Source organism: Eschrichtius robustus, chromosome 1, assembly GCF_028021215.1.
Source record: "Eschrichtius robustus isolate mEscRob2 chromosome 1, mEscRob2.pri, whole genome shotgun sequence".
Lineage (NCBI taxonomy): Eukaryota > Metazoa > Chordata > Mammalia > Artiodactyla > Eschrichtiidae > Eschrichtius > Eschrichtius robustus.
Genome location: NC_090824.1, coordinates 2,190,920 through 2,217,598, shown reverse-complemented (window position 1 = coordinate 2,217,598; position 26,679 = coordinate 2,190,920). Strand labels below are relative to the sequence as shown.

The following is a 26,679-nucleotide window of genomic DNA, read 5'->3' as shown; positions in this document are numbered from 1 at the left end:
GAGCACAGGCTCTGGGCGCTTGGGCTTCAGTAGTTTGTGGCGCGGGGGCTCAGTAGTTGTTGCTCGCGGGCTCTAGAGCACAGGCTCAGTAGTTGTGACACACGGGCTTAGTTGCTCCGCGGCATGTGGGATCTTCCTGGACCAGGGCTCGAACCCGTGTCCTCTGCATTGGCAGGCAGATTCCTAACCACTAGCGCCACTAGGGAAGCCCAACATAGGATACTTTGATAAATACAAACAACATAGGATATTTAAACAACATAGGATACTTTGATAAATACAACTAGTTACTACTATACCTGTGGTTTTACTAGTCCATTTAAAATATGACAGTGTGCTTTGGGAACAGGTCAAGAGCATAGTGTGCTCATATTATAGATTCACTTTGATTTGAATGGAGGCATCTCTTTTAGGGTAGGCTTAATTTTATACATAGCTCAGAAGAGATCGTCCCTCTCACATAAATATTCAAACATGTATGATGTTATTTTCTTTTCTTTAAAGCTAATAAACTTTTTAAATTGCTGTTTTAAAAAAAGCAGATACAGATTAGCAATTGCTCCAGAATCCCCAAAACAGGTTTAAGAGATTTTTGTTCCTTGACAAAGACGAGATGGTTTGGGGAGGAAGGTTATATGCTTTGAACAAGAGTTGCTCTTTTTGTCACTAGTCCATCATACTGTTGTTTCTGCCTCTGCCTGAACCCAAACCCCCTCCCAGCCTGATGGAAATGTTCGCTTACGCAGCTAGCCCTGCCTCTGTTTGTAAGACATCTTCCACCTGTCGGCTGCGACATCACAAGTCGATGTCCATGTCAGGCTCTGGGCGCCCCAAGATGATGTTACCTCCAATAGACAGTGAAGGAGATAACTTCAAGGCTATGTAAGAAAAATGCACATTCCTTGTGAAACTAATGTGTACCCACTGCTTCTTAATTTTGTGCTGTGGATTTTATAGTCCAAGATTTTGTTCCAGTTGTCTACAAAGTGTCCTTCCTATGTGTGGTTTTAGTTAAGCGCATCCTGTCTCATGGTGTCCCTGGTCATCTTTGTGTCTTCATGCCTTTGCATATTATAAAGGGTGCAAGAAATTCCCCCTTCTTTCCAAGTTGCTTTCAGCATGTGGAATTTTACAGTACTTATGCCATTTTTGTGCTTCCAAAACTTTTTAGTTGCCTATTCTTCAATTTCACCTGCATAGCCTTTATTTCTTTTGTATTGGCAAGGTTCTCTGCATGTAAGCAATTTGAGAGGGAAGCAAAGGAAAAAAAGCTTGAGTTAGCTGTTCTTTGTTCTAGAATTTCCCTGCATTAATCTTGTCCTTGAAAATATGTGTGTACTGTTCCCTTAAACTCCATGAGGTTTTGTTTATGTACTATTCCTTTGGTACCCTTTGCCATTTAACTTACCTTTTGCTCCTAAGTCCTATAAAATACCCCTTGGATCTGGATTTATATAACTGGTTTTCTCCACTCTATATCAAAGGTATATTGTGATTGTAAATGTTTGTGTGCCATGTTTGCTACAAAGCCAGGGTTTTGTGAACAGAGATCTAAGAATCTGTCATTTTCTGATCTCAAAGCACTATTCCTGACCAGAGAGCTCCAGTTGCTTCAACACACAGTATTAGCAGCACCACCACCCCAGATCGAACCCGCTTCCCAAGAGGCACTGCCAGTCGTAGCACTTTCCACGGCCAGCCCCGGGAGCGGCGCACTGCCACGTATAACGGCCCGCCTGCTTCACCCAGCCTGTCCCATGAAGCCACACCATTGTCGCAGACTCGAAGCCGAGGCTCCACTAATCTTTTTAGTAAATTAACTTCCAAACTCACAAGGAGGTAAGTGCCTAGGTGGTGCTGGTTGGAGCAAACACAAGGGCAGAAGGAGAAGTGTCGTCTTCCTCGTTGTGTGAAGCCACTGCCCAGATGCTTTTCATTTTGTCTTTAGCTCACATTGTTCTGGTTTGCATATCTAACGCTATACTTTTAAAACCTTTCAGAAGAGAAATTATAGAGCTCAGAGTCTTTTCACAACACTAAAAGTTCTCTAGCACTTGGGAGGTTGTTGTTGTTTAATTACTTTTCTTTTTAATCTCACATCTCTCTGCACGGTGTGTGCACTTCAGTTTAGCAAAACCCCAGATCCAGTGTAGTCCGGGGGCTGGCGCCCCATAAGTAGCCACTGAGGAAGACGTGTATGGTGTAATCGTCCCTAGACACGGAGGAGAGAGACATTTCCTCTTCTCTCGTTGCATTCCAGTGTTGTTGAGGAGCACTAAGTTTCTTAGAGCTTCAGTCTTGAAGTTGTTCTCTCTGTTGGCCTGAGTTATAATGAGAAGAAGGTAGCATTCCATATTGAATAGCTTTGGAGATAAAATCCTTGCCTTATTCTCAGGAAGAAGCTAGTATCTGGTCATGTATAAAATCTTTTGTATGTCCCGTAGACTGTCAGTTGGGGCCTTGGGAAATCTCTAAAGGTCCCTTGAGGTACTTTTAACTTTATTTCCAGAATCTAGTCTAGCAGTTGCAAAGCCTAGAAACATTGGCTGCTATAAGAGGAAAAAGAAAAGATAACACTCTGCATTATAAGCAAAGGCACCTTTAGCCAGGAAACCTGAGAGCCCCTGCAGTTCCAGGACACCCAGAGGAAATTCTTTGAACTTAAGCCTCTCTGTGGATTAGTCTGTCTGAGGTGTCCTGCAGGTTTTGCCTGTTACAGACCTTCTGGTTCATCACCTGTGTCTTCTTCACAGAACAACAGTGGGGTCTTCCCAGAGTCTAAAATGATACACGTCCTCCTCCTCTCTTCTCTGACTCCCTGTGGCCCATTAGCCTACTGATCTGTTCCGTGCCGTCTTCTTTATTTAACCTGTAAGCTAAATATCACTTTTCAGTCTCCCCCAGTAATTTTATCTTAAATCAGTCATCTAAAACTTAGACAAGTCACATTAAACTGTCTTTCCCCAGATGATCTGTTCGTTGTCAGGATGTCAAATACCAGATTAGGGAGGACTTCTGATATCCACTAGCATTGACTAGAGGTCAGAGGAGTCCAGAGTTTCTGGTCTACCCTATTATTCTCTTAGCCCCTTTGCTGAGACATCCCATTCTGGGCTGGGCAGAAGAGCAGAATGGTCTGAAGGGCCTTGCCAGATTTGGGGCACCCATTTGTGGCCAGCAAGAGAGACAATGAGTTCAACCCAAGAAGAGTCTGATGACCCCCAAAATAACGCATTGCTTCCTTTCAGGGTCATCCCAGGTGCTATCCCCAGCCACCCTGTGCCTTAGCTCCTTCCTTGGAGCCTAGGCTGCTTAATGTCAACTGATATTTTGCCCTCTGATTCCCGAGCACAGAAGGGATGTGTGGCAGTCAGGTCTGTCTAAGCTTCAGTCACAGGACAATCAGCTTTGTGTCCTTACATTTTGGTCAATAATGGGCTCTTTAAAGCCTTGCACATCATTAAAATCCTTGAATTTATTTGTTTGCCTCCTTCGTGGTTTTTTTTGGTCATCTTAATACTATCATTGATTAAAAATAGCATCAGCCACAATATACTGAATGCTTCCTATGTGCTAAGCTAAAGAGATGTCTGTAGATTTATAGATGTAGGAATACTCATTTTATATACATAAATAAGTATGTGTGTATGCACACACATGCATTCTCTCTCACACACTCATTTAATCTCTGTAATCTACCCTGTGGAATAGACATTGTCCCAGTTTCATAGAAGAAACTGGAGGCAAGGTTCAGAGAGATTAAGTCACATGTTCAAGATCCTACAGCAGAAGAGTGCTGAGTCAGATCCGTGGCTCCAGAAGAGCCTTGAACCCACTATGTAGTGTCCCTGGCAGAAAACGGTAAAGCACTGTTACAGACGTGAGTCCTTTTCCCACATTTTCTAATTAAATTTATTTCATGTATTTGAATTGAAATTGAAGGCTGAGCCTTCTTGTTGAAAATATTCTAGAGGGGGTCATCTGATTTTATAATTTCCACCCCAAAATTTTTACAGAAAGTCTTCTGTTTGTTAGTTTGCAGACTGAGGCCTGTGGCCTCCCTTGGTGCTGTACTTCAGCTGTAGTCGGTTCATTCTTAAACGCAGTCAGAGTTCTTGCTGCCGCAGCATCACTTCTTATCCTCTCCTAACAATAATTGTGAGGGTTAAAGTTCTAGTGCCGGAAAGGCTCAGGTGTTGGCACATAGATGCCGCAAGGAGACCTGCTGTGACGTGGTGGGACTGGCATCAGAAAACTCGCCCTCTGCTCCTGGCTGTGCCCTGGATGTTGTGAGAGCTTTAGAGAGCTATGGGCTCAGGGCGCTCAGAGTCGCCCATACTCTGCAGGCGGGACAGCCCGGGCGGAAACGCAGGTGCCTCTGTGCTCCTCAGTCATCCACGTGGTCCCGGGCCGGCGTGTGAGAGCCTTGAGCCCTCAGCTTCCTCCTCTTTATACCTCAAGGGATTTAAGGGAGGAAACGTTAAGAAAGTCAGTCCTATGGTACCTGAGCAGTCCCCTTGACTTTTCTCAGGTAGAAAATTCGGAAATGAAAATACGTTTTAAAGGCCTTTTAATCAATTTTCACGTGCATGATCTTTCCTACTGTGTGTAATCCTGCTGTATGCTACTTTTGATCTGATTATGGAGTGATTGGCGGTTATCTCCAGCAGTTAGATACTTTTAAAATTGGTAGGTATCTGAAGCAATGCAAAAGTCATCCCAAATTAGGGGAAAAAAACAACGAAGGAAGTTATTAATTCAGTCAATCCTCAGGTACATTTGAGTGCCTCCTGTGCTCTGTCTCAGAACTGAGATTTAGAGATAGCTTGACAAGCCCAGCTCACACTCACCCAGGAATGCTTATTGCATGATCATACAAGCCTGAGCCATAGTTTGAAATTTCTTTTGTCAAATTCTGTTCAGCACAACCTAAGCATCTCCTTAAATTTTTTTTTAACGAGCAGAGTCACTTCTTTTAAATACAGCTTTCTGTTTATTACATAAAACATAAAAATGAACCCCCCACTGTTGTCATTTAATTTTCATTCATTTTGATATCTAAAGCTCTGAAAAGTCTACTTCATTTTAAACTCCCAATAACTTATTACAGTGCTGTATGTCAGTTATATCAAAACTGGAAGGGAAAAAAAAAAAAAACTGGAAGGGAAAAAAACCTAACCTCCAATGACTTTTTTTCTTAAAAAGTGATTTATACGAAACCACTGTAACAGACATTCTGTTAATGTCTAAATCATCTTCCTGAAATACGTAATGATTCTCTTCATGGATAAATATTTTTATAATGAAATTTTTAATGTTTCTGTATAAGGTGATATTTTTGTTCATAAGATATTCTGAAGAAAGTTGAGGAATGTTATTTTATTTCTAGTACATTGCAAATGACTTTAACACAAAATGTTGAATTTTATTATCTTAAGGTATACCCATCTGAAGAACCTTAAAACATTTAATTATAGTTAATGTCAATGTTTACTGCTAAATTTTTTCTTACAAGTACAGATTTTTTAATATTTCTGTTTAAAAGATCACATACTCAATTATTTGTGATAATTTTACTTTTTCATCAAATGTCGCTGTTTCATTGTTCATTGGACAGGAGAGGAGCCCTGTTTTACTTGCTGTTTTTTGTTCTATCTGTAATTGACTATTTAACTTGTGCAACTCATTTTTGTTAATGTTTTTTTTTGGCTTAATTTCTTTTAGAAACATGTCATTCAGGTTTATCAAAAGGTAGGATTTATATATACACATTTTTTTTTCAATCCTCACCCTGAAATGGCTCCTGCAATTAACATCAGGTTTGGCTTTCTAGCCCTGTTTTTTTTCCTTAAACACTAAACTTTCTGCTGAGAACTAAATACTTCTTTGAAAGGAAGCTGGAAAGAAAGAGATTAACTCTGTCAGGCATTTTTAAAGGGACTGTGGCACCCATGTAACAAGAGGCCTACGCATGCTCTGTGCATTTTCTTCCTTTGGTAGAATTATTTAGCATCCAAATAATTCTGTCTTCATACTAATAAACACTTAGCATGCTTCTGTTTGAAGAATGAGATGTTCAGTAACAATGTGCAATTAATGATTAGCCTCAAGCATGCAAACGGTAAGTGGTAATTGTGTTAGCTGTCGTTTTTTATTTCATGAAGGATTGCATTAGCAGAAGGCTTTAAAATGACAGATAAATCAGCTAATATCCTGATACTGGAAATAAATGTAAAATTCGCACCTACAACCTCATTTGTTGGGGTTTTTCAGAAATTCGGACGTGGGCAACTGTATAGCAGAAATGTTTTAATATTTTCCAAGAGTTGAAGAGTGAATAGTATTGTATCTAAAAGGCACTTTCCACCAACCTCTGAAGAAAGTATGTCTCATTTTTACTGAAAGCGCTGTAGTAAATGTTATTCTTACTAGGTAGATAGTTTTCTGGTGGTGACGCTCAAGAGACCAGAAGCGTTGCTCGCTGTCTCGGGACGCACACACCCTTGAGGGGAAGAGCTGCCGCTGCAGCCGCGCCGTGCCTGCTCCTCTCAGCCCACCGGAGGGCCAGGGTGTGGGTGTTTATGTGGAGGCCACCAGTGGGTCACGGAGAGGCTTTGCTCACGTGAGCTCTTTATCAGAAACCGCGGGAAGAGTGCTTTCTTCCTGTGGGAAACTCCACTCCATGATTATTTAATTGGAAACCCACTATACTTTGGGTAGTGATTAAAAAGAATACCTCCAGTTGAAGGCCGTGAGTGTGCGCAGATTCCAGAGCTGGGCAGGAATACCTGTTGTGTATGTGAAGCAGGTGTGCAGCCAGCCTCTTGCACGGCCTTCATGAACACATGGGGATGGCCTCTGGCAGAGTCACACCTACAAGAGTACGAGTTTTAATAAGCTCAGCTGGTGACCAAAAAGTGCTTTGGATTTGTTCATTTTATGATGTCTGTGTTTATATTTGGGTTGGTCATGTACTGGTGTGTAAGATATCTTTTCTCTTTCCCACTTCTCTGTGCTTCTACATTCTATTCATTGAGGCTTCCAACTGAATATGAGAGGAACGGGAGATATGAGGGCTCAAGGTGAGGGAAACGATTTTTACTTAAAATATTTTATAGGTATTTACCTCATTTCTGCGGCAGAGGCAACACCCTTTTCTGAACGTTCTGCATCTATCCCTGCTCCAAGTGGGATTGCTTAGTGCCACCAGCAGTATGTGGTCAGGAAGCATTGCTGCTGCCGCCGGCACCTGGCAGCCACATGAGGGCGCTGGAGTGCTGCAGCCACCTGCTGGTGGAAGCCTCGGGTCCCAGCCCCACCTGGGTTCTCACTGGTGTTTGGGTATTAAAATACGCATTCCTAGGCATAGGAACGTGGAATTGCCATTTGAAAACTGTGACCAGGTAGCCTGGACCTCAGCGGCAGATCAGCCAGTGGCCTAAAGCCATTTCAAGTATAGATGCTGTTCTGGGACTACAGTTATATAAATTTGAACATTAAGTGTAATTTTTCCCTCTTTTTCTTTTTAATATTTGTAAACTCAAAGCTAAGCAGAAGTGACTTTACTTTCTAAAGTTTGATATTAAGTTGACTGTGTTCCTTCCTTTACCACCTCATTGTTCCCCTTCCCTTTCCTAAGGCAATAGTGCACAAACAACTTAGGTTATTTCTGTTTCAAAGATTTGAACCAAAAACTTCGTGCCATGGATTAGTTTTCTTTTGCGAGACACCTGTATATACCCTTGTTCAAATGTAAATGTTCCCTTATGCTTTTGAAATAAATTTCCTTTTGTAATTAGGAAAAAAAAACAAAAACGCATTCCTCCTGCCTCTGAGCTCTCCTGACCCAAGGTGAGGTCTGGGAGTCTGGAGCATTGTCGACCTGGTGAGAACTCTTGGCATAGTCGTAGTCTCAAGGAATGAAAGCAGAATATTCAGGAGAATTTTTTTTTTTTTTTTTTTTGGCTGTGCCATGTGGCTTGTGGGATCTTAGTTCCCAGACCAGGGATTGTACCCCGGCCCTGGCAGTGAAAGCGCCGAGTCCTAACCACTGGACCTCTAGGAAATTCCCTAGGAGAATTTTCATATTTCAAATTAGATGTCTTTTTTTTTTTTTTTTTTTTTTTGGGAATGATTATGTAGGGAATTCAGTGGTTAGGACTCTGTGCTTTCACTAGGTCCCAGGTTCAGCCCCTGATCGGGGAACTAAGATCCCACAAGCCGTGCAGTGCGGCCAAAAAAAAAAGAGTGATTATGTAGTTGAGTGTTTTGCTTTTAAATTTTCTGTACCTGTCATTGCATGGATATGGCGGCGGGGGGGAGTCACCAGATGGGCTCAGGACTCCAGATTTCTTCCACTTGCGCCCTTTTTTATGCCAGTCGCCACCATGCTGTTTCAGGTCCTTGTTAGCCCATTTCTTGGGCCCATCTCTTCCTGGTCTTCCTAAAACACAGCTCTGATCATATGACTACCCTGAATGAAAACCTGCAGTGGCCCCATCGCCTGGCCGACCATGTCCATACAAGTCCCTGTGTGGCCTCAGCAGCCCCAGTTTCCCCCCCACACAAATCCCTCAGTTGATATAGAAGTTCGGGGTGAGAGTCAGGCAGCATCCCCCAACCTGCCCTTGAGCAAGTCTAGCTGCCCTGAGTTTGTCTCCCCAGCCATAGTTGGGAGGGACTCACAGAACCCACCTCCTGGTGTGCTGAGGATCAAGGGCTCAGTAAACGCCAGCGGCTGTCGGGGTAGGGGGGACTGCGCCCTCAGCTCCAGTCCGTGGGTCCCTCGACATGTTCTGTGCTTTCCATACCTCCTTGCCTTCGCTTAAGAGATTTCCTCTGCTCTAGACACAGACTTTCTCCCACCTCAATCATGTTGTTGAAATCCCATGGGCCCTTCGTAGCTCTTCTCAGATGCCATTGCCCACCCCACCCCGCCCCGAAGCTGTTTTCTCATCTTGCCCCCTGCCTTTCCCTGCGCTCCACTCCTCCCTTCTCTTGCACTCCTCCCGTCAGGCGGGCTCCACCTCTCTGGGACTCTAGCTGACTGCCCGTGCCTTACCTGTGCTATTGCTGTTTCCTTGTGTTTTAGTCTTTCCTCCCCTGACCCCAGCTTAGAGAGCTTTTGCTTTTTTTTGTAACCTATTTAGTATTTAACAGCATTTTATACTTAGGAAGCTTTCAAACAGTTTTGGTAGGTGTGAACCAAACTGAATATTCTGTTAGCAGGTGGATGACAGGGAGAGTTATATACATAGTAAAACCTATGGCCCACTCTCAGCTCTGATGAATTTGCCATAGGATTGAGTGTATTTAACATACATACACTGTGAGTTTTTAATGCACAAGCATGTTAGGTGTTCACCCTCCGAATTGAGAATGTCAGTAACGGTTTGTGGCAGTAATGATTAAATACCGCAGAGCAGTGAGATGGTAGGTGCCTGTTGGAGTTCCTGAGAGAGCCGTGCCTGGGATCACAGCCTACACCTTGTGAATCTGTACAGTTTGAGTAAGCCTCAACATTTCATTTTCCTATTTCAGTAGTAAGGTAGTGTCATCTAAGAATTCTTTTTAACTGTGAAATTGGAAGTTTAAATTAACAAAGTAGAAGGAAAAATGCTAAGGTGGTAGTAGGGGACTGAGAATGGCCCACCCCCTTCCCTAGCTGTGCTCAGCATCTGGGGCCGTTTGCCGGGAAAGCGATTTTCAACTGTGTTGAGTCACTGGTTATCCTGAGTAACAGTTACAGTGGAGGTTATGATGAATTGAATCTTTAAAAATTGTGGTAGGAGAAGCAGCCAGGCCAAGCGGACCTGGTGGCTGGGCTGCTGCCGCCACCTCCCTGAGCTGGCCTGTGAAGGGCCCTGCGGCCCCTTGCCGCCGGCAGCCAGCCTGGATGGCAAGGGCTGGGCTCTGGAGACGTGCTCAGCTCGCTCTCCACTTTGCCTGCTCCCAAGGGTTCTGTTTAACAAATTACTTTCTTAATTTTCACCGGCTGACTGGTGCAGATTTTTCGGCCTGGTAGATTTTTTCCATCTGTGGCTTATGATTGGGACGGGAAGGGGGTTGTGGAGAAATAGGTGAGTACTTCTTAGCAAAGGAACAGACTACCAACCATGAGCCTATGCGGGAAAAACGTGGAAGTCATTTATCATGCTGTATCGAAGATGTTGGTCATGAGCTGGGTAGAGTAGAAAAGGTGGGTTTTCCTGTGCAATTAAGAATAAACCTGCCACTGTGCCTTTTCAGTCGCAACGTATCTGCTGAGCAAAAGGAGGAAAACAAAGAAGCAAAACCTCGTTCCCTGCGCTTTACCTGGAGCATGAAAACCACTAGTTCCATGGATCCCAATGACATGATGCGGGAAATCCGCAAAGTGCTGGACGCCAATAACTGTGACTACGAGCAGAGAGAGCGCTTCTTGCTCTTCTGTGTCCACGGCGACGGGCACGCGGAGAGCCTCGTGCAGTGGGAGATGGAAGTGTGCAAGCTGCCAAGACTGTCTCTGAACGGGGTCCGGTTTAAGCGGATATCAGGGACGTCCATAGCTTTCAAAAATATCGCTTCCAAAATTGCCAATGAGCTAAAGCTGTAACCCAGTAATTATGGTGTAAATTAAGTAGCAATTTAAAGTGTTTTCCTGAACACTGATGGAAATGTATAGAATAATATTTAGGCAATAACGTCTGCATCTTCTAAATCATGATATTAAAATATAAGGACGAGAGCACGCCTGGGAGCGAAAGCTGGCCTTTTTTCTACGAATGCACTACATTAAAGACGTGTGACACGTGTGCCCTCTGTCTTATTTCCATTGCCCTGAAAGTCAGCGTGTGACATCCATCTCCACGTGCCTCCTGTCTGTGCGGGTGTGAGAGTGGACGGTGTGTGTGTGAAGTAGTGCTACGGAAGCATCTCCTTACACTGGCAACCAGAGTTGTTACGAGTACCTCTGTGGGAGATTATTTGGTGCTAAAACATTAAAATTGCCAAGGAGGAAAATACTGAATTACTACTAAGAATTAACTTTAAGACTAGTTGGTAATTAATGCAGGTTTACAGTTCATGCCTGTGGTTTTGTGTTTGTTGTTTCGTGTCTTTTTTTAGTGCAAAAGGTTTAAATTTATAGTTGTGAACATTGCTTGTGTGTGTTTTTCTAAGTAGATTCACAAGATAATTAAAAATTCACTTTTTCTCAGTAAAATCTTGCATTGTCTTCTAATACTGTATTTAAGACTCAGATTAAGGCAGTGACTTAAAAGTATGTGTTTTTGCCTCCACCACCAAGTTGAACAAAAGCAAATGGAAAGTGTGCGAAGGCTGGGCCACTTTTTCCTTAGCGTGGATCCCAACATTTTGTGATTTCTAGCATATTTTTTCCCCAAAGGCAATAAAGGGAGAAGATGGCCCTCCTGGTGACCTGAGCAGGATGGGAGTCGGGAGTGGCCGTCAGCCTCGGCCTCGGGAGCCCCGGCACACCCCCGTGTGGAGAAACGCCAGGCCTTGGCAGTTCTGGGTTTGTTCTGCATGAAGTATGTAATTTTCCTCTCCTGTTCTTTGTGGTTCAGTACATGAGTTAGACTCAACAGCCTTTTCCCAACACCTACATGGTTACATAAAGAGGGTAATGAACTCATCCGTCAGTTTGATGCTTTAATCTCACAGGGATATTATCACATTAATTGGTGTGCTGTTTGGGTTCTGGGTTTGTCGGTGGTGGTCCAAGTATGAAAGTCTGGACAGTCACTCAGTCACAAATACTTACTGTCTACCACAGGCAGAGCACTGTTTTGGGTATTTGGGATACATCCCTAGCCTCTTAAAGCGTATGCCCTAATAGGAGAGCAGTCAGTGAACAATAGTACAGTATCTAGTATGGAACAAAGTGGTAAATGGCATGAAAAACATCACAGGGCAGGGTCAGGCATTCCAGAGGTCCTGGGGCTCGGGTGGGGATGGGGTGCTTGAGCAGCGGCGTGGCTACGAGGGAGGCATCCGCGCACGTCTCCCGGAAGAGCGTCTGGCCAAGGCCGGAGCGCACCAGCGAGCTGGAGCAGAGTGGAGGGCGTTTGGTCAGGGTGCCAACTGGGCCACGGAGGCGATGCAGATGTGTTTTTACTCTGAGATGGGAGCAGCTGGGGGCTTCAAACAGAAGAAGAAGAGTGGCCTCAGGCTTTCAAACGCTTGTTCTGGCAGCTGTGTTGCGAATTCATCCCAGGGCGTGAGGAGAAGCCAGAAACGCCGTTTGGAGGCTGTCGGCCATAATTAGGTCAAAGGTGATGCTGCCCTGGTGAGACAGTGGTTGGATTCTGGGTATGTTTTGAAGTAAGAGTCAACTGCATTTACTCCTGGATTAGAAATGGGTAAGTGAGAAAAAGCCAAGGATGACCGTCTAGTTTTTGGCCGGAGCAGCAGAAAGGAGAGGGTTGCTGCCCGTGGAACAGGACGGGTTGTGGGAGAGTTTGGGGGTGGGAGAACAGGTTTGGACACATCGAGTTTGAGGTACCTTTACACACAGGTGGAGACTGAGGAGAGACCCCAGGAACCCTCGGCAAGTGAGAGAGAAGCTCATCAGAGCAGAGGAGAGGACCAGTGCCGAGCCCCAGAGACAGTGCCTGGGGAGGACGGGGAGAAGAGGTGGGCCTGGCGGGAGAGCCTTGTGGTGGGAGGAGCGCCAGGCCTGTGGTCCCCAGCCAGGGTCAGGGAAGGATGGAGGGGTCAGTGCCCTTTGACCTAACAATAGAGCCAGTCATTTTCACCTTACTGGTACTTTCAAACCTTTGTGATCACAGGAAAAAAAACAAAACAAGTCCCCTCCTTTTTTCACTTGAGGCATTTTTCTTTCTCCTCCAGACCCATCCCCTTTCAGCATGCACTTTTCCGAGAGCTCAGTGTGCACGACTTCCTGTGCAAGATGGCCCTGTGGGAGCTGCGGGGGTGAAGCGGAGCTCTGCCAAGCGAAGGTGTGGCTGCACCGAGTTTCTTCTGATCCTGTTGCCTTAGACGTGTTTTAAATTGTTTTCCATATTTATGTTTTCAAGGACAAATTGAATACTAGAAGTTAAACTCCTTTAGGAGAAATTAGTTTACCACATGCCCTAATGAAATGGCCACTCTTTATACAGACACAAATGTTCATATTATTTTTGGTTACTTATTTGTCATAAGCCATATCTGCATCTTAATATGTTACTGATCCAATGAGAAACTGTGTTTGTAGTACCAGTATTCACCTGCAGAAGTCATCTGAACTGGTTGTATGTAAAAGGCTCTATTGATGAAGGTTTGAGTTTAGTGGCAGCATAGGTAGTGTTACCTTCACTGAGGTTAAAACATGAAATCTCATCCATTACTGAGGGGCCCATGTCCGTCCTTGAGATACTACGTCCTCAGGATATGGCATTTTTATTCTCCATACAGTGAATTTTTTTTACTTTATTTGGCTGCGTTGGGTCTTAGTTGCAGCACGCGGGATCTTTTGTTGCGGCACACAGGCTCTTTGCAGCACGTGGGCTTCTCTCCAGTTGTGGCACACGGGCTCCAAAACACACAGGCTCAGTAGTTGTGGCACACAGGCTCTCTAGCTGCGCACATGCTCCAGAGCGCGGGCTCTCTAGTGTGGCACGCGGGCTTCAGAGCTCACGGGCTCAGTAGTTGTGGCACGTGGGCTTAGTTGCCCCGCGGCACGTGGGATCTTAGTCCCCCAACCAGGGATCGAACCCACGTCCCCTGCATTGGAAGGCAGATTCTTAACCACTGGACCACCAGGGAAGTCCCCTACGGTGAATTTTGAAAGGGAATATTCTGGAGTACTTGGATTACTTGAGACAAAGCCACACTTTTTTCCTCATTTACTTCCCTGGAATCCCTCAGAAGTGAGGTGAGGTACCTGGCGAGGCAGTACTACTGGTTTTATTTACCTGACAATCAGAGTGTTGTCTTACTCTTGAAAATAAGGCTTATCTTCCAGTTAGGTCGACTTTCCTCTCATCTAGATCAGGCAAATCAGAGGAACCAAGACAACGTTTCTTAATGACGTGCCTTGTTCTCAGGCTGTCCTTCTGTTTCTAAAAGTGAAGACCCGTGCAGAAAACTGTTAAGAAACATGACTAACTTTCAGAAGCACAACTGTGATCGCTGCCACAGCATATGTTTCTCCAAAACTCTATAGAGAACAATGATGTTTAAAAGAAAAATCTCCCTCCGTTTGCGGTATGAACAAGTTACCGTTGCCGTGGAAACTGTCCCTGGAGTACCCTCTCCCAGCAGTTCTTGCTCAGTGAGTGACGCTTGGTGACCGTGGGCTCCACGGAGCACCTGGGGCTTCCGCGAGCAGCAGCAGGGAGACACGGGCGTGGGAGGCATGCCTGTGAAGTGCTCTCTCTTCTGGTCGGGCTCAGGCAAGAGGGGCAGCAGCAATGAGGAAGGGCTTGGATCCGAGGGTCCAGAACTTTGCTTTTTTTGGTTTTTGTTGTTGGGTTGTTTTTTGTTTTTATTACTAACTTGCCATGGGATCCTTCAGACAGCTCAGCAGCCACTTTTGAATGGGGAGGGAAATGGTTGCCTTTGAAGGGAGCGACGTAAAGAGGGTGACATGCCTTGCAGGTGTCCTGACAGTGCACAGGTGAGTCCAGGTGTGACTGTCCCCGAGCGCAGACCCCGGGTGTCCTTGCCAGTCATCGAGGAGGCCAGAGTCCAGCAGCTTCGTGAGTTGGTCTTGGTTTGCCACGCGGAGAGACCAGAAGCCAGCCAGAGGTGGCGCTTCCTCACAGGCAGGGCTCGCTGCGTGGTGCGGCGGCGTCCCAGGGTGGCTGCCCGGCCGCTGGTGAGATTGGGGGACATGTGACAGAGCAGCATCACAGCCCTCAGCAGTCAGAAAGGGGGACGTCCCTGGCGGTCCCGTGGTTAGGACTCCACGCTCTCACGGCCGAGGACCCGGGTTCGGTCCCTGGTTGGGGAACTGAGATCCCGCAAGCTGTGTGGCACGGCAGGAAAAAAAAAAAAAAAAGCACAAGCAGGACATCTGGGCCAGACTTACGTCCCCAGGGAAGGGAGCTCACCTGGTGAGGAGGAGATGTGATGTGCGTGGAGAGTGGGTTGTGGTGGGAGAGTCCGAGACCTTTCTTTGTGTTTGGGCCAGACTCTCAGGGGTGGCTTCAGGGCCCAGAACAGATAGCAGGGTGGGCATTGCGAGGAGGCCTTTGTGAACTCAAGGTCCTCTGGCAGTAGGGGAGTCCCTGGCCACAGCGGGGGCGCTGAGCCAGTCCCTGCTAGTTGCTGCGGCAGGGGCTGCGAGGCCAGGAAGGCCGGGGCAGGGCGGATGCCGAAGCAGGACCTCGGGATTCCCTCCAGGCAGACTCAGAGCCCTGTTTAAAAGTGAATTGGGCAGCGTGGCCTAGAGGTGTACGCACTTGACCTGGGCAGCCTGGTGTCCAGATTCCAGCTTCTGAACCTCAGGTTTCCTCCTCAGAAAGTCAGCATGTTGTAAGAGTATCTCACTCTGGGTTGTTGGCAGGGTCCACCAGACGGCCAGTGCAGAGCAGGGCGCCTGGCAGGTGTCTGGAAGACGGCAGCGCGCACAGGCGCAGGCCTTTGTAAAGAACACCAGCCGGTCCTCTTCCCTTCCCTCCCGGCTTGCCCAAGGCGCAGAAGTCCTTGAACTGCACACTCTGGCTCTCGGGGGGACACTGCCCTGCCAGCAGAGACTTCATAAGGACATTCCCCCAGTGTCTAAAGTGTAGAGTTCTGGGCTCAGAGCCTGCTGTTCGGAAAGTTGACGGGCCTGTGCCACCACCTTGCTAGCCCCAAGCCTTTGCCAGTGTCCGCAGAGGACGGGGAGAAGCAGCAGGCCTGGTGTGAGCGTGCAGACAGGAAGCCGACAGCGCCGCCTCCACCAAGGCCGGCCCTGGCCTCTCCGGGCCTGCTTGCCCAGCTCTGTCCTCTCACCGCCTGCTGCTCCTGCCGCCCTGACCGTCAGCCTCATTTACAGATTTATTCTGTCTCTCGTCTCCTGCCCTTACTAGAATGTAAGCCCTTTTTTTTCATGTAACCCAAGTACCTAGAGTAGCGCCTGGTACACAGCACAAAATAAGTATTCATTGAGTGATGAGGCTCAGGATGATGATGGAGCGCAAGCAAGAGAGATCTGGAAAGCACGAGGCAGCTGTTCATGAGTTTCCCCTGTAGCTGCCTGTCCCCTGACGGCCCAGGCTGAAACAGGCAGCAGCTGTGGGAAGCCATGTTTGGTTTGTACAAGGCCCATCCTCCTTGGTGTCCGGCAGCTCTCCAAGCCTTTCCTGTTTTATAGACGAGGCCCAGAGGTGGGCTGAGAATGGAGCCTGCAGTCCAGGTGACCGGTGCACTGTACTCTTCACCCAGCTGCCTGTATAACTGATGCCCATATGGTGTCATTCAGCTCAAGTGGGGCTCAGACCGTGCAAGTTCCTGGGGACGTACCAGGAGGAGGCCCCACATCACATGACATTTGCCATCAGATGTGAAACTGCAAGTTGAAACGCTTGGCTTAGTGCCGTACTCCGTCCCACGCCACAAAGAATCGCTCGGTCAGTGTAGCATTTGGATTTCAGACTGCTGAAAGAGTAGCGACCTGAGGGTCGGCAGTGCGTGTGAGCTGTGTTCAATCAGGTGGTCCGTCAGATTCGCTTGCGTGTTAACGGTGGCCCCCCGCTCTGACTCTTTGTCATGCGCAGGAGCCTCCTACAGAGCAGGGTCACCTTGGGGTGGAGGCCAGACCACGCTTGCCGAGACGACCTGGATCTCTTGGGGTGAGGGCAGGGGAGACTGGGGGCCGTGTTGGGCACTTCTGATGCCATCGGCGTTGGTTTGGTCACCTTGCTGATTTATTTTGTTTTTTTGGTTGTTTGTGTGATGGGGCTGAGTGGTTGCACACTCTGAGGTTCTCACATCCTCTCCCAGCTCCCTGGATATTCATTCTTGTGGTTTCTAGTTATGGTGATAAGTAGAGGCCTTCCTGGGGGTGTCACCAAGAAAAGAGACGACCGATCATACCACGGCTCTTCCCCTGTGCCATTTGTACGTTCCTGCTCCCTCTACATCCCACCCACTTAACCCATCTCTGAGTGTTATTTTAAGCCAGAATCGTCCCTCACACAGAAGGGAAGTCTGCAGTTGCTCATCAGGAACTTCTCTGGTTTCTGCTGGGTGCCTCCAGTGCCAGAGGGCTGCGAGGAGTTCGGGCTGGTTCTGCGTTTTCCAGATGCACAGCAGCTTCCTGCACCACCCTGGGAATCTCTCCTACTCTCCTTGACTAGCCTTTAACTAGTCAAGGCTCAAGTATTTGAAGATAAAAATTGTATTCCATCCCTGAATTTTGCTTCTCTAAGTTAAACTGCCCCAGTTCTTTTCAGATGTTTCAGGACAAGATGTGAAGACTTTCTATCATTGTTTTTATGTTCATATATTCCTTCATTGACATTCATACTTGGGGGGGTTTAAGGTGGGACAGCTACTCTGGAGGGCCCTGTGCTGAGCTCTGGGGATCCAAAAATAAGGCAAAACCCGTGTCCTCTAGAAGCACGTTCTCACAGGAAGAAGTACAAAGACACAGCCTTGAAACCTGGTATGGCCAGCGCTGCATGAAGGAACACCAGGGCTTGGGGCCAAGCAGGAAGCCCAGTCTGGGTGGAGGAGGCACGTAGAGATGACAGGTATGGCCTGAAGCCCCACAAGTCTGCTCAGTGGAAGAGGAGGGCGTAGTGTGTACAAAGGCAGGCACGGAGGGCCCATCCCACCTCCAGCTCGGGACGTGTAAGGGCAGCGGTGGGCCTGGCATGCTGCTGGACAGGCTTTCTTGTCGCCATCCCAATAAAGCACGTCTCAGACAATGCGCCTCTGTTCTGTTAAGGGGACTTAGGGCCAACACTTCCTTAGGCAGTGATGTGGCAGGCTTCGGGGGAGAGTTCTGCTGCCAGACCAAATGAGACCCTGCTGCCCTGGGAAGCCAGGTCCTGGGGACCAGAAAGGAAGCATCCTAGTGTGGGGCACCTGGCTCACCACCTCTTTCCAGAGCGAGGTCTGCACTGACTTGCCCTCCCTCTCTCTCGGGAGGGAACTGCCAGCAGGCGTGGGGAGGTGTGAGTACTTTCTCAGAGCAGGCATGTTCTGCATGGAGATAAGCTGGGAAGTAGGAGCATATGCGGTTGTGTTCATTAGCGTGGCACCAGGAGTCCTCTGGTAGAGGGTGCCCCTGAGAGCCATGTCCCAACACCAGAGCTGTGGGCTGCTCCTCCAGCCCCAGGCGCACCCCATTCCCTGAATGCACTGTGCAGCCTGGGGGCTGCTGTGCTGGTCCCTACTTGGCTCGGGTCCCCAGGCCAGTCTCTGCTTGTCCTTCAGCACCCAGCTCAGCTGTCACCTGCTGCCCCCAGTCTTCAGCGTTCTCACCCTCAGCCCACCTGGCTTCTCTTTGTGTCTCTGGTCCTCTCCCCTCCTTCTTAGAGCTCTGGAGGCTTGGCATGGGCTTGTCTCATGGCTTGTCACATACCGACTTAGCCTATGGGTAGAGGGTGGGAGTTCCTGTTACCCTGAAAGGCTGTGCAGGACATCCTCTTGTCTTGACCTCGCTCGGTGTGTAGGGCACGTTTTGCTGGGTTGAGTTTCCCAGTATCACAGCATTAATGAATTGAACCAAAACACTGGAATGTTTGGACTGGAAAAGCAAAGGCATGTTATCCTATGTCTTTGATGCTGGAGAATAGAGGAAAGCCATCAGCATCTGGATCCTCCTTTCTGGTCTGGTCTCGAGGAAGGAGGAGGAGGCGGGACCTCTGGCCCCGACTTCTGCTCACAGCATCTCCTCTCCAAGACAGGCACTGGCGCCGTGACTGCTGGTGCGCAGCCCAGGTGGTCCCTGTCAAGCAGAGTCGACAATTTCAAGTATGGATGAGTACGGACCACCTTTATTCTTTTTTGAAATTGTAGCGCTACTTAATGTGTTGGGCAGTTGGTGGGTCAAAAGTATTGACAAAACTAGACTTTTCACTCCAGTGAAAATTTGATAGTTTTGTTTATTTGCTAAATGGTGTAGTAACCTGGGCGTGTATTGATATTAACACAGACCACCCGTACGAGAAATAGGAGCAGCCCAGTTTGGGTGAGGTGGGATGAATGGGGAAAAACCCAAAGCCTGACCCCATAGCCAGTGTTCTCTGGAGATTCACAGTGAAACCATTGCATGATGGGGACAAGGAGAAGGACGGGTGAGGGCTGAGGTCCTTCCTGGTTTTGCTTGTTTGTTTAAAAGAGAGAAAAGGTTTATGCAGGGAGATAAGTACTCCATAGACAGAGTGTGAGCCATCTCGAAAGATGAAAGAGGCACCAGGGTATGGGGTTGTCAGTTTTTATAGTGGTGGGTAATTTCATAGGCTAACGAGTGGGAGGAGTATTCCAGCTATTTGTGGGAAGGGGTGGGGATTTCCAGGAATTGGGCCACTGCCCACTTTTTTACCTTTATGGAACTGTCATGGCACCTGTAGTTGTGTCATTTAGCTTCCTGATGTGTTTCAATGAGTGTATACTGAAACTCAGGGTCTAGTGGAAGTTGACTCTTCCGCCATCTTGGACCAATTTGGTTCTAATCAGTTTTTGTCGTGTCCTCGGGCTGTGTCATTCTTTTAAAGGTTGTGTCTGGCCCCCTTCCTCTCTCATTCCCCCCTCAGAGATTTTACTCCCATAATCTTATGGGAAGCAGAGGGGCCATGGTCTGCCTTCTGTAGCTGCTTCAGGGCTCAGTAGGGTCATTGACCCTGCCTGTCAGGGAGTAAAAATCTCTAGATGCCTGATCTAGGGGGTCCCAGGGGACCTGATCTAGGGGGGGTGGGGGACAGCTTCTTGCTTTGAGTTGGTATGGGCAGGAATCCTCGCATAGCCATCATCTTGATGTGGAACTGTGGTAACTGCTTCCCTAGCCTTGCTATGAATCTTTTTGAAGATGAAGCACTTTTGTAACAGCATCAGAGTACAATAACTCTATAAATGACAAAAGACTTAAAAGGCGGGACTTCCCTGGTGACGCAGTGGTTAAGACTCCGTGCTCCCAATGCAGGGGGCCCAGGTTCGATCCCCGGTCGGGGAACTACATCCCACACACATGCCGCAACTAAGGAGCCCGCCTGCCACAACAAAGACCCGGCGCAACCAAATAAGTAAATAAATATTAACAGCAGCAACAACAAAAGACTTAAAAGGCATGGTTAAGCATCTGATTACAGTGTAATAAAGAAGCTTGGTTACTGTTGTGACATAACAACACTTTAAGGTAACAACTAGAACTCTAGCCTTATACCAGGACATACCCAAATTTTAGAAACTTTATGTAATTTTTAGAATGTCTATATTAATAACATTCATCCATACAGTATATTTTTAAGTAGCTTTATGGCTCGTGTGATAATGCTTTCTATGTAATTCAGCATACTAAATAATACTAGTTTGGGACTTCCCTGGTGGTCCAGAGGTTAAGAATCTGCCTTCCAATGCAAGGGACGTGGGTTCGATCCCTGGTCGGGGAACTAAGATCCCACATGCCGCGGGGCAACTAAGCCTGCGCATTGCACCTACTGAGCCTGTGCACCCTGGAGCCCACCCAACACAACTAGAAAGAAGCCTGCGCTACAACGAAAGATCCCACATACCTCAACTAAGACCCGACACAGCCAAATAAATCAATAAATATTTTTTTTTTTAATAAAATAAATAATACTAGTTAAATATTTCTCTCTGAGATGCCTCAGGAGCCCTCTAAAGCATCCCAAAGTTAGCTGAAAGTCAAAAGAACTTTGATTAAAATTTGAATTTGGGGAGTTTGTCAAAAAGTTTTAATTAAAACACTTGATCAAGTAAGATCATCGGTCTCTGTGAGACAATACTAATTTCTTAACCAAAGTTACAAGAGGTCTCAAAAACAAATACAGATCACTTAAAGACAATCTGTTATCAAAAACGGCATTCCAAGAAAACTTTGTTCTCTTAACAGAAAGAAAAACCAAATCCAAGTCTTACCTTAGCTTACTCCCAACAAAATCCATTTACCCAACTAAATTAAATCCAATCTTAGAAAACCCTGATCGTGCATAACTCTTCTCAGTATTTTTTTCATTCCTCACACCTTTTACGGAAAACACATATCTTAACTTAAGTTTTGTTTTTTCCACATTGAGTTATTTTTCTTGCTGACAAGTTTGCAATAGATGTAAGGTCTAGTAAACCTAGGGTCAACAGAAGTATTATACTTAACATTGATGACTCTAAAGACATGTCTATATTAAACCAACAAGCTTAAGCCACCTTCAATACCAGGTATCAGTTTAGTACTAAATATTTTCCAGATGACATGAACCTGAAATTCATTCTGGCCAGATTATTTTCTATTTCTGAGCATTTATATGAACACGTAATTTCCTTTAAGTCAATTAAATAGAGCTCTTCTACGAATTAATTTTTGGCAATACCATACATCTACAACACACATATAGATACAAATGAACACACAGACAAACACAGAGGCCTCGTAGTTCCCATTCCAAAATTTCAGCCATGAGTCAGGTACAGCAATGTAAAATCCATCAGTCTACAAAGAGGTTGGATCAAAATTGGGTTCCTAGCAGATGGAACAAATCAAGCTCACTTATCTAGATGGCTAAACCCTTTCTACTAATATTTATGGAAGGTGTTTAAGATTTTTATTTGTGCTTGGCAAGTTCCAAATTATTTATGCCCCTTTTCAAAATTTGCATTTTAAAAAGATGGCAGAGGGACTTCCCTGGTTGTCCAGTGGTCATGACTTCACCTTCCGATGCAGAGGGTGCGGGTTCGATCCCTGGTCGGGGAGCTAAGATCCCATATGCCTTGCGGCCAAAAAATGAAAACATAAAAAACAGAAGCGATATTGTAACAAATTCAATAAAGACTTTAAGAATGGGCCACATCGAAAACTCCTTTAAAAAAAAAGATGGCAGAGACAAGGGTTCCTGGTAGGACATTTGCATCTCACAGGCATAGGCAAGTTCCTCCTAGGTTTCCCCTTTGTTTAATACTTACAAGCCTCTTAAGATAAATAGGGAAGGTTTTGGGAGTGGTAAAAGGATTGGTGGACTTTGGATTATTTTTGGAGCCACACCTCTGTTCCTGTAAAGACTTGATTTGTAAGACAAGGACATTTTTTTGTTTGTTCTTTTAAAGAATTGGGTGGCTACCTCAGTGATATTGAAGGGCTGATATACCCATTCACCTATGTTGGAATGTTTTACTTTTCCTTATTTAGCTTAGGGGAGAAGCCCTCCCCCAAAATTCCTATCAGGTATGGTTAGTTTAGTCAGACCAGTGGCCTCACATTTTGGTAATCTGTTCACACACAATTTTGGGGATCCTCCCTGGGTTTAAGAAATTTTTAAATTATGGCTCTCAGTCCGGCCTTTGAGGAGGCTTTCCTGTAACCTCATGTGATCCCATTTTTTAAGATAGCTGGACAGTTTTTAGCCCAATTTTTTCACTCATTCCATTCCTCTTCTGTAGGCACCCTCGGCTTGAATTTTATAAGCACACACAGAGGAGGCATTCATGGCATTACAGTGTCCGGATTTGCCCACTCAAAGGAAAAGTGATATTGGGAGTCTGGGAGCGGGGGAATGCAGAAGAAAGCAACCTTTAGTTCTAGCACTGTGAACGAGTTTAACAGCCCATAGTTTTAAAACTTAGATGGGGTGGAATGGAGACCTCCTCTCACTTGGGACTGAAGCATGCTCCCCTGGCCAAGAGTAATTGTTTTTCTTGGTGGATGCCTGGAATTCAGTGAGCAAGTCCATTTCCCAACAAGGGAATGGGGCGCTCAGGCATGAGCAGCACTTCGTTTTGGGCTTTCCATCAACCCCCGTTATCTTACAGGGTTAGGAGGACCGGGGTCCAGGGAAATCAGCACGGAGTAGGCAGTCTCCATATCTACTAAGAAAATACCTTTCCTACCTGCCACGTCAGGGGTTACCCAAAGCTCCTCCGGAGAAATGACCATGTGTCACTGGGGAGCTGGGGAGGGTCCCGGGTCCCCGGCCCTGTCAGTCTTTGGTCCTCTCAGCCATCATTGGTTTGAGAGTCCCGAGTCCCCTTCGGGACTGGGGGCAGTCCCGCTTCCAGTGGCCCTCTTGATCTATTGTGCAGGGTCCTGGTGGACTTTTCCCATACAGGGAGCATTCGTTCTTCCAGTGGCCCTCTTGTCCACACTTAAAACAGATCCTTTCTCAGTGAGACAGTGGCTCTGATCCAGGCTTCCTGGATCCTGTCCTCACCATGGATCTTTGCAAGGGTGGGAAACCCTGAGATGGTGCAGGGGTTAGGGCCTCTGCCAGTAACCGTGCTTTTTGCTGTTGTCCCTGAATCCTTTTTGTCTCTTCAACCCTATCTGTATTGTTAAATATTCCAAACGCCAAATCCATGAGCTGATTTATGGGGGTCTGGGGTCTCCAGCTCCCCAGATGGGTCATTAGGGGTAAATGGTCTGGAAGACTGTGGCCCCTCAGAATTGAGGGAGGTAGGAGTTCCTGCTTGTGGACCCCAGGGAAGTGGACTCATAAGGGATCATCTAAAACATTGGGCCCCCGTGGGGGAAGAAGGCACTTGGAAAGGGGTGTGAGCCAGGCACACCCCGGCAGGAGTTCTTCAGACCTGGATTATGGAATAGGGTCATGAACATTTGGATGGATGGGACTTCCCCTCCATTTACCTTTCTTTTTTTTTTTTTTTAATAAATCTTTATTTTATTTATTATTTTTGGCTGCGTTGGGTCTTCATTGCTGTGTGCGGGCTTTTCTCTAGTTGCGGTGAGCGGGGGCTACTCTTCGTTGCAGTGCGCGGGCTTCTCATTGCAGTGGCTTGTCTTGTCGCGGAGCTCAGGCTCTAGGCGCGTGGGCTTCAGTACTTGCGGCTTGCAGGCTCTAGAGCTCAGGCTCAGTAGTTGGGGCGCACGGGCTTACTTGCTCCGCAACATGTGGGATCTTCCCGGACCAGGGCTCGAACCTGTGTTCCCTGCACTGGCAGGCAGATTCTTAACCACTGCGCCACCAGGGAAGTCCCTCTCCTTTTGCAAAATAAGTCCAGCTGCAAGATGGATTATAATTTAATGACCCAATTTTTTTTGCCAGATCTCTTGGTCCCCTAGTTCGTACTGGGGCCATGCAGTATTGCAAAAGAAAATTAATTTGTTTTTTTCTTAAACCGTCCTAAGTTTTCCCCAATTAGCTAATATGCATCCTAGCGGGGAGTCCTTCGGGATGCTTGTAGTTGCCCCCATTTTTTATTGGGATGTCTTGACATGACGGGGGTCTGATTGATCCTGGCCAGATGGTAGTCATTTGTCCTGGCATTCTCCCAGTGTCAACAGTGGGGTCCCTGAGAGCCACCAGCCAACCTGAAATCTGCCAGGTTGGTTAGCCTGAGGATGCCCCTTGGATTAGTCAAGGAAAGGAACAAGAGTCCCAGGGCCTAAATCCTTCAGAGATGGAGGGAGGAGACCTAGGCCCTGAGCCAACTGAACAGATTAACTTTATCACTGAAACAAAAGAAAGAGAAACAAATAGAGCCAGGGGCCTCCAAGGAGGCTCAAGGACCAATAGACAGTCCAAGAAGTCAGGAGAGGAGGATATACGAGGAATCCAGGAGAGGAAGGAAGGTGTGCGGCCCCAACACTTCCTGAGAGAGATTCGTAAGCCCACTGAGAAAGGTGCTCGCCCGCTACCTCTGTTTAGGGATTGATAAAGTCCGCCTGTGAACCCCATGAGAGAAGTGCTCTCCCACACTTCCACTCAGGGGTGTCTGGGCTCCCCCACGAGATGTGACCCTTAAGAGCGAGCATGACGCCCAGCTTGGTATCCTTCGACGAGGGGGTTGAAATAAGGAGAACACTGAGTGGGACTAGGAAGGTGCATCGCAGGCAGAGTGCAGACGTGCAGAAGGGAGCCCCGGGTTGGACCGAGGTGGCAGATGGGAACAAGTCTGGGGGTGTTGATGCCACTGCCGTCAGTCTCTGGTCATGTGTGTCCCATCTTGACTGAGTGCACGCTGGCTGGGAGGGGCCCAAAGCCAGGCTGTTTCTAGAGCCATTGGTCTCAGTTCCAACTGAATTCCTGGACCAGCAGGCACCAAGCCAGGCCTGGCATTGCAGTGGGATGAGTGTGTGGCCAGGCAGGACCCCGCCCCAGTCCTCATTGCCAGGTCAGGAGTGATACTGGCTGTCACCCATGTGCACCAGGTTAAATACGCAAGGGTGTTCCACCCGCCGGGCTTGGGCGCCCCTTGTCCGAGGTGACCTCTGAAGCGTTTTCCCTGCAGCCACGGATGCTGCAAGAGCGTCTTGGAAATGTGCTCCTCTAGCTGGGCAGTTGCATGCCAGGCTCAAAGCCAGGGTTTTGCTACGAAAGCAGAAGAGGAGAATGCACAGAGATTTATCAACAACAGGAGGGGCTGGAAGGAGTACTCTTAACTTTTCTGGGTGTTAAGCTTAATTCTTTAGGTTGAGCCTTAGATTTTGACAAGACCCCAACTCTGAGAAAGGTGTGAAAGTTAGAACTTCTGAAACCAAGCAGAACATCTTCACTTCTCTGTGTCTTTAGCAAAGCAGAACCAGCTATACAAAGACAGATTTGGGGAGAAAGGTAGAGAGAGTCCAGATGCTGGGAATGGATCCCTGCAGAAAGCCTGTAGCCAGACTTGGGAACTGGGATTTTTTTTTTATTATTATTTATTTATTATTTATTTTTGGCTGTGTTGGGTCTTCGTTTCTGTGCGAGGGCTTTCTCTAGTTGCGACAAGCAGGGGCCACTCTTCATGGCGATGCGTGGGCCTCTCTTGTTGCAGAGCACGGGCTCCAGACGCGCAGGCTCAGTAGTTGTGGCTCACGGGCCCAGTTGCTCCGCGGCATGTGGGATCTTCCCAGACCAGGGCTCGAACCCATGTCCCCTGCATTGGCAGGCAGATTCTCAACCACTGCGCCACCGGGTGAAGCCCGGAACTGGGATTTTTGTCATCCAGTTCACATGTGAAAAGCCTCAACCCTTAGCAGGGTCAAAAAGCCTTGCTTCTCCAAGCTGAAATTCTGTCCCCTGTTCATTGGAAACCTCACAGGCAGCAAGATGACTTCTTGCCAATGAAAAGATCGTTTTCCTTTGTTACCTGTGGAGTGAGTACATGTGTGCCCCCAAGGGTGCTTTATGGGGCTTTGGTGTAGGCACCAAGCCGCTCCAAGTAGAAATGCAGCATGAAGGACCTTCCAGGCAACTGCCACCAGTTCAGCTACCAATAAGAGCAGCAGGTCCTGCACACTGGACGTCGAAGATGTTCTGAAAAGTCAAAAGAGCAGTGAAAAGAGCCCAGGACTTGGAACTGGGTGGGCTCACTGGTGCTGACCCCTGAGCCAGTTCTGTTTCCACCCCAGGGGTGGGGAGAGGCTCGCCCAGAGCAAATGGGAGTGGTGGCGGTGAAGCCCTGCAGCCTCAGTGGTCTCCCACCAACTGGGACACATTACAGTGTTTTTTTTAAACCACTCAAAAAAAGAATTTGTTTCAGCTATTTATATAAGTAATATGTGTTCACTGTAGGAAATTTGGAAAATAAAGTATAAAGAAGGAAATCACCTGTTACCCCACCACCCACAGC

At 47.2% G+C, this 26,679-nt stretch overlaps 1 protein-coding gene across 7 annotated transcripts in view; it reads left to right on the top strand.

Moving 5' to 3' along the window:
* The window catches only part of MARK3 (microtubule affinity regulating kinase 3), a 105,150-nt gene extending 94,357 nt beyond the window's left edge, over positions 1–10,793 (top strand). For 4 of the 7 annotated variants that reach the window (XM_068540051.1, XM_068540032.1, XM_068540080.1 and 1 more), the window contains 4 exons: positions 1,582–1,839; positions 5,725–5,751; positions 7,038–7,082; positions 10,249–10,793. In XM_068540051.1, coding sequence (XP_068396152.1) covers positions 1,582–1,839; positions 5,725–5,751; positions 7,038–7,082; positions 10,249–10,594 — 676 coding nt within the window. In that variant the 3' untranslated portion in view covers positions 10,595–10,793. The remainder of the gene's footprint in view (positions 1–1,581; positions 1,840–5,724; positions 5,752–7,037; positions 7,083–10,248) is intronic. The other 3 variants (XM_068540071.1, XM_068540061.1, XM_068540042.1) reach the window with 2 other exon arrangements.
* Positions 10,794–26,679: the final 15,886 nt, after the last annotated feature.